The 8,271-nt window shown below is 32.9% G+C and overlaps 1 protein-coding gene across 1 annotated transcript; it reads right to left on the reverse strand.

The window, feature by feature from the left end:
• Positions 1-4,613: 4,613 nt before the first annotated feature.
• Positions 4,614-7,369, reverse strand: LOC109341676 (probable LRR receptor-like serine/threonine-protein kinase At4g26540). The gene is made up of 3 exons (XM_019579618.1): positions 7,359-7,369; positions 5,471-5,842; positions 4,614-5,358 (listed from the first exon to the last, which is right to left on the reverse strand). The coding sequence occupies exons 2-3, from the start codon at positions 5,613-5,615 to the stop codon at positions 5,096-5,098; spliced, it is 408 nt and encodes a 135-aa protein (XP_019435163.1). The 5' UTR covers positions 5,616-5,842; positions 7,359-7,369; the 3' UTR covers positions 4,614-5,095.
• Between the last annotated feature and the right edge of the window lie 902 nt (positions 7,370-8,271).

Below are 8,271 nucleotides of genomic sequence, written 5' to 3' on the forward strand. Positions count from 1 at the left end.
GATTATGCTGATTCTTGATTCTTTGAAAAACAGATTTTTCTTGCAATGAAAATAGTGATGATTGCTAATCTTTACTGTCCTGAATTGATTCTCGATTATAAGAATAATGTTGACAATTAACATAGATCATAAAATGCAATTGAAACAGAAAACATGTAAAGACATAATCCTAAAAGAGATAGGGAAAGAGAAAGGTGTTCAAGGATTTTTATCCTGGTTCGTTTATGGGTCCACTTGTAAACTAAATATAGGTCTCCCCTTTTGATCTCGAAAGATTTTTATTCACTATGAAAATTATATGTTCTTTTACAAACACACTTCCAATACAAGCAACAAGACTCTCCTTTCTTGGAACCGTTAAGCCTGCCAGTTTGGTTTGACTACTAAGCTCGTCTACTATGATAACACATCATTCGCGACTCTAGCCCCAGCCTCCGTATCACTTGAAACAACATCTCTTTCCCTCGTGAAGACACTTATCTAACCGCAGTTAGGGTTTTCTCTATCTCTTTTTTAGGTGATACTAACAAACCAAGAGACAACTCCTTGACTAACAAGATTTTGTTGGGTTATCATGCACACTTAATGTGTGAATATAAGATTTACACTGAGTCCTAAAACCCTATGCAAAATCCTCTCAAGAAGCCTAGAACTACTTATGATGATATGCAATGGTTTTACAAAAATATAACAATGATAGCACTTTTCAAAAAGGTTGTCCTTCTCCTTTCTCTCTTAGAAAACTATGCAAGAAATCTTTCAAAGATAAGGAAGAAGCTTTGAAAATTCAGCTATGAGAATCTTGAGTTTTCTTTTTCTCTCGATGTGTAAAAATTGAAATCTATGAATTTTGTGTATTCTATGAGTTATGTCACATTTGTTAAAATAACAACTTTTATATGAAACTGACTATAACAAATGTTAATTGATTATATACTACATTAATCGATTAACGTGCTTATGAAAATAGTTTTTCAGTTATGGCTTAATCAATTATCAAACTCCTTAATCGATTAATAAGCCAGAAATGCTGGGAGGTTAGCTATTGTAACTCTTTTTAATCGATTAGATCATTCCTTAATCGATTAACATATTTCAATAAGATATAATCGATTATCAATCAATTTAATCGATTAACATGTATGAAAATGATTTTTCTTAAGTGTATGGGAAATATTATTTATGATGCAAGAACATGCAATACATGATTTTGAAATAGATGACTCTTTGATGCACAAAAACCATGTATGCCTAATGCAAAAGCATCAATCTTACTTATCATATATATATATATAGAGACTTCTATCTTGGTTTTACATAACCTAAACTCAATACTAGGCAAGCATCTTAGGACGCTAAAAAAATAAAGTAATCCCAAGTTCTATGACGTTGACCTTGAGTTTTCGGCATGTTGTTTGTTGGTGATGTCCAAATCTTCAAGATTCCACTTAACTACTTGTCTTCATCAAAACTAAGTAGGTTAATCATTGATGACATCTTTTGACTATTTACCAATTCAACCGGCCTTGGCAAGAATTGAAATGGGAAATAGTCAAAGGATGCCATCGATGATTAAACTACTTAGTTTTGATGAAAACATGGAATTAAATGAAAGCTTGAAGACTTGGACATCACCAACAAACAACATGCCGAAAAATCAAGGTCAACGTCATAGAACTTAGAATTACTTCTTTAGTCTAGAGTCCTAAGATGTTTGCCTACTATTGAGTTTAGGATAGGTAAACCCAAGATAGAAGTCTCACAAAAAGTCTAAAATGAAAATCATATAGGTTGAGGTATTGCATCGTAATATATATATATATATATATATATATGTATATATATATACATATGTATATATATATATATGTATATATATATGATTTGTTAGATTCATGCATTTGCATTAGGCATACATGTTTTTTGTGCATAAAAGAATCATCTATTTCAAAATTATGTGTTGCATGTTCTTTCATCATAAAAAATGTTTATCATGCATTTAAGAAAAACCATTTTCATACATATTAATCGATTAACTTGATTGATAATCGATTATATCTTATTGAAATCTGTTAATCGGTTAAGGAATGGTCTAATCGATTAAAAGGAGTTACAGTAACTAACCTTCGAGGATTTCTGGCTTACTAATCGATTAAGGAGTTGGATGTTGATTAACCCATAACTAAAAAACTATTTTCATAAGCACGTTAATCGATCAACGTAGTATATAATCAATTAACATTTGTTACAGCCAGTTACATATAAAAGCTGTTATTTTAACAAATGTGCATAATTCATAAATTTCAATTTTTACACATTTGAGAGAAAGAAAACCAAAGATTCTCAGAGCTGAATTTTCAAAGCATCTTGCTTATCTTTGAAAGATTTCTTGCATAGTTTTCATAGATAGAAAAGAAAGAATTTATTTTCATAGTGCTTTAATTGTCATTCAATTGAAAATCCCTACATAAACTTCACATTTAGATTAAGGCTGATTGTGAGATTTCTGTTGAGGATTGTAGAGCCAAAATTAGAGTTTCAATCAACGCATTAAGTGTGCAAATAACTCGGCTATTGTTCAGTTACACAAGTATAGTTCTCGTGGTGTGTTTAGCATCATCACATTAGAGAATTGGTTGTCTTCACGGAGCAGAAAGTCTTGAATCGAGCGATACTTCGGTTGGGGCCAGATTCGCGAACAGTGTTAGTATCCTAGTAAGCGTATAGAGTGGTCAAACCGAGTGTGTAGGCTCAACGAGTTCAAGAAAGAAGTCTCTTGCTAGGTGTATTGGAAGAGTGTTTGTAATCAAACATTTATTCTCGACAGTGAAGAAAAATCTCCCGAGATCAGAAGGGGAGACTTGGATGCAATTTGTAAGTGGACCTGCAAACAAAACAGGATGAAGATCCTTGAGCATCTTTCTCTTTCCCTATCTCTTTTACGATTCTGTCTTTACGTGTTTTTCTGTTTTAATTGCATTATATGATATGTGTTAATTATCAATAATATTCGTATAATCAAGAATCAATTTAGGACAGTAACAATCTTCGCTGTTTTCATTGCAAGAAAAAAATTTGTTTTTCAAAGAATCAAGAATCAGCATAATCGATTAACGCTAACAATAATCGATTAAAACAATTGTCCATAATCAATTAACCTTTTTATTAATCGATTAACTGCTCTGTGCATAATTCAGAAAAACTGGATTAGTAATCTGCTACACATATTCACGCCTTCTAGGTGTGTTTTACCTTAGTGGTACCCGTTAAGAATAAGCAGTTCTTCTTACCTGGATAGCAATCAAAGCAAGTTTATGTAGCAAGCAACTCAAAACCAGCAGAAATGATGTTTATTTCATTAAAATGAAAATATTACAATGAAATCAATAAACATATATACATAGTAAATAAATAAGACCAAAATTGGTAATACAATAACCAATGTATAGAAAAACCACTATTACAGTTTCACTTCTACATAAGCATTGACAATATGATAATGACAGCAAGAAACTTTTACCTCAAAGCTGCTTTTCTTTTTATGGAGAGGGGGTATTAAAGGTTGTTTGGAAGTAGTTACAAACTAAGTATGTTGTTATTAATGTCACCTTTTACTAGTGTCCTGGTATGCTGCACATGCATGTGAATCTGATTAGGATACAACATTTCAATCCCAGCCAAGCACTTAGGTTATGTCTCTCAGTGAGCACATGCACATGTGAGTTATTGAACATGGGACAATGTGGTCACTGTTTTGAAAGGCTGGCTTAGATTTGTCTTTATGAGAGAGAATGTGAATACAGCCAAGGAATCTTATTCCCTCTCAATAAATTCTAAATATATACCCAAGAATTCCAATCATTGTTTCTGCTTCCACAAGCCTTGAGGTCGGTCTCTCTTCTTCAATGACAATTAACCCTTCACTGATTCCTAGAAACCTCTGCTGGCAAGTGGGTTCAGTGACTTTGACACTTGGTTACTTTGCTGACTTTCCACTAAGGTAAAACATGATTCATTATTTTGAACTCAATTGATATCCGAATTTAGTGTCTTCAAAATATGTTTTATGATTGACCAATTATTCATATTATTTGTTTTGGTCAATTGAGTTTGTTTTATGATTGATCAAGTATTCATATGATTTGTTTGGGTTAATTGAGTTTAAAATTAGTCTATCATAGGGTAGAAAGTCACCAAAATCACGCAGTGGCAAAATAATTGAATTCAGTCCCCCAATAACACCAATAACATTGTTATCAATTTATTATATATTCACCAGTTCAATACCTACACTAAAATTATAATTTTAAAGGTTAAATCGTTAGGTGAAGTCATATAGCTATTATTTTAGCAATGGGGATCTTTCATATAATATCAGAAAACAAATAAATCGAACAAGTATGGTTTGCTTATATAAAGTGATAGAGGGCGAGTCTCACCTCAATGATAAAGTTTCTTGTCATATGACTTGAATGTCATGATTTCAAAACCTTTTATTATTATATAAGGGGATTTTTTTTACACAACTGAATTATCTTAAATTTCTTTTCAGCAAAAATATGAAGCATAAAACTGATTCTATTCATATCTACTATAACAGTAATTGATCATACATCAGACCACTTATTGAAATTATCTATTTTTTAGCTAATCCAAACACACTGTTCTGTCTAACACTCAAGTTATTTGGTAAAGTGCATATGAAATGACTTTATTTATATATCTAGTACATTGATATTTCAAACCAACATTGCTATTTGAAATTACATGAAAAAGGAAGGAAAATTTTGTCACACTACAATACTAGAATATCACTAGTAATTCAGACATGCTCTCTAATTGGCATTGCATTAGACTATATACAGTTGCAACTAAGCACTGCTTTTCCATGAAATCCATACTTAGCTGATTGAGTCATCTGAGAAATTATATGAACAGTTAGAAGATCCATGTGAAACTACATTCATAGGAGGTGGTGGAGAACTATGTGCTGTTAAACCTCCCTTCAACACATCATTCTCTTCCGTTGTGGACTGGACAGGCCTAATTTCCTTTGCATTGCAACAACATCCTTCATTGCTGGACGGTCATCGGCTCAGGTGGTTACACATAGAAATGAAACTGCTAGAGTTTGTAGCATTTCATGCATTGTAGGGTCAGCCCTCCCTCTCAACCATGGGTCAAGAATATTAGAAGGCTCTCCCTTCCTAGCTAAATGATTCTTAACCCACTGAACCAAGTGTGCACCCCCTGGTAAAGTTGGGTCTAATGGATGCCGCCCGGTCAGGACCTCAAGCAGAACCATACCATAACTATACACATCACTTTTCTCAGTTATAAGCTGCATAGATGCATGCTCTGTGCATAATCCAAATAAAAGACAAATTAGTACTATTCAACAAGGGCTAAATAAAAATTGAAATTTGAAAGCAAATTAACTAATTCAGTTTCAGTGAGGGGAGAAAAACACCAGGAGCCATGTAGCCATATGAACCAGCAAGGTAATGTCTTTGAACTGGATTGGAATTAGTACTGTCATCATTTTCCCTTGCAATTCTTGCTGGGCCAAAGTCAGCTAGGTAAGGTTGATAGCCAGGGCCTAATATCACATTCATCCCCTTGACATCGCCGTGCACTATAGCAGGCAAACAATCATGGTGCAAATAAGAAAGTGCATGAGCTACACCTAAATAACATCATATCTTATCTCCCATTCAGCTTTCCCCTTTCATGATCCATGAAGTAATGAGCTCAGGCTTCCATTAGGGAGGTAGTCATAAAACAGCAGCTTCAGGTTCCATTTGGATGCCCAACCTAGAAGCCTAATTATTGTGAAGTTGATCTTTGCTCCTGATCTTGGCAAGGTTTTGATGAAGACACCAACATCACCAAAAAGAAGAAAAGGAAGAATACTTATGAAGACAAAGAAGATTAAAGCTTCAAGAAAATTAGATTAAGTCTCTATAGGTACTTCTATCCTAAAACTCTTAAATATACATAGTAATGCTCAAACTATTTTTAAAAAAAAATGAAACACTTTAAAAATACTTAAAACATTTTTCAAAAATAGTTACGTGTGTAAGAAAAAGAGTTATCCAACTTAAAACTGTTCAGAGTAATCCATTACTGCCTTTGAGTAACAGATTACCAGTTTTACAAAAGTTGAGTAACCGATTTCTCAAATGGCGTAATCGATTACTCTGATTCGTTTTTATATAATTAGTGGACAGTAAGTTTGGGTAATCGATTATCCACTATCAGTAATCGATTACTGAAGACTTGCATGAGATTTCAGATTTCAAAAATGAAATGTTTTCACACCAAATGAAATCTCTTCACTTAAAACAACTCCTACACTTTCAGAAAGACATCATGAGTGTTTTGAAAGTCTATATAAAGACTCTAATCTCACAACACAAATACAACTTTCATATAACTCTCATACTACTCTGAAAAATTCTCTCACTATTTTTCTACACTTTTGCACTAAGTTCTTAAACTTTCAAAAGAGAATTTTTCTGAGTTACTTGAAGTAATTGTTTCAAAGTTTTACAACTCTATTGAGCATTATTACTAAGCATACAAAGAGAGTTGATTGGATTGCAAGTGTTATAATATTTCATACTTGTAAAGACAATTCAAAGCCGATTATTGAAATTCTTCATTCATTGTAATAACTTTTTTCACGGAGTGTGAATAAAAAGGGGATAGAGTTACTTGGAAAGGTGTTTTCCAAGGGTATAAATATTAGTGAGTGTGTAAGGTACATAGAGATCTTGGGGTGAGATATTGTAATTACAACTCATAATATTTAGTGGAAAATCTCTTGTGCTGCAAGAGTACTGGACGTAGTCTTCGGTGGACAAGAAGGTGAACCAATATAAAATCCTTGTATACTCTCTTCTCCTTACCTCTTTGATTTTATCTTGATTATTTTTCTACATATATTTTCCGATGCATGTTAACTCTTGTTTTTGCAGAAAAAGTGGCCATAATTTTAAGTCAATTAATTCACCCCTCCCCCTCTTAGTTGCAATCTCATTCTTACAATTGGTAACAGAGCTATATTTGAGTAAGATACTCTCAAATCTGATCCTACATCAAGATGGCCTCAAGATCATTCCTCAGAGAAGGTTCTAACGTCAACCGCCCTCCAAACTTTGTTGGAGAATGCTATGATTTCTAGAAAATTAGAATGAGGATCTTTATTGAATCTCAAGACTTGGACATATGGAATGCCATTGAAGAAGGGCCATATCCCCTTTACTGTTGTCAATTGTATAAGGGAAACAAAATCTAAATCTTCATGGAACGATGAAGACAAGAAGAAAGTGCAATACGACCTTAAAGCCAAAAACATTCTTGTGTCGGCTCTAGAAGAAAAAGAATTCCTTAGAGTGTCAAGTTGCAAAACGTCGAAAGAAATTTGGGACACTCTAGAAATGATACATGGAGCCAAAGAAGTATAAAGGTCTACAACAAATAGTGAAGCATCAACATCAAAGCAAATATGTACATGTTCAATATGCAGAAAACCAGATCATCTAAAATGTGCTTCTCCAGCCCTACAAAAGCATCATACTTTCAAAAGAAAGAAGGACAACAAGCGTAGAAGAACAAATGTTATATCAGAAGATAAAGATGATGGTTCAAATGCATAACTCAAAATTAAGGAGCAAACACATATTTCATTTATGGCTTCGTATAATTCAAATGACGATTACGAGGTTAGTAACTCTGAACCAAATGATACATTTTCATATAATGAGTTACATAACGCTTTTTGTTAGACTCTCTAAAGTGTGCATTAATCAGAAAAACACTTTAGAACTTCTTGAGAATCAAAATAAAATTATACAAAAAGATTTGGATGCTTTAAAATCCAAATCAAATGACAAGTGCATTGATAGTCCAAAATATGACACTCTTGAAACTAAAATTGTTTCATTAAATCAAGAAATGAATATGGTCAAGAAGAGTACTTATAAATTGGACAATATTTTAAATACTAAAAAACGTACCAATGACTAAAGAGGTCTAGGCTACACAAATAGCCGAAAAACTAATGGTATGACAAAGAGTACTTTTGTGAAAACTAAGAATGATTGCATGCATAATATTTCTAAAGAAAATCTTGATCAACATTCTTTTTACAAGTCTAAACAAAAGATGCATCAACATCAACCCACATGCTTTTATTGTAAAAATGTTGGTCATACTCCTAATTCATGTCATATTAGAAAAGTTGGTATTCCAACTGACCAATATGTT

Source organism: Lupinus angustifolius, unplaced genomic scaffold, assembly GCF_001865875.1.
Source record: "Lupinus angustifolius cultivar Tanjil unplaced genomic scaffold, LupAngTanjil_v1.0 Scaffold_572, whole genome shotgun sequence".
Lineage (NCBI taxonomy): Eukaryota > Viridiplantae > Streptophyta > Magnoliopsida > Fabales > Fabaceae > Lupinus > Lupinus angustifolius.

Bases quoted from the DNA above. Each gene is read 5' to 3' on its own strand.
- LOC109341676 (XM_019579618.1), bottom strand. From the start codon at position 5,615: ATGAATGTGATATTAGGCCCTGGCTATCAACCTTACCTAGCTGACTTT. The intron at 5,359-5,470 runs GTGTTTTTCTCC...GATTATGCACAG, and splicing joins ATATGGCTACATGGCTCCTG to AGCATGCATCTATGCAGCTT.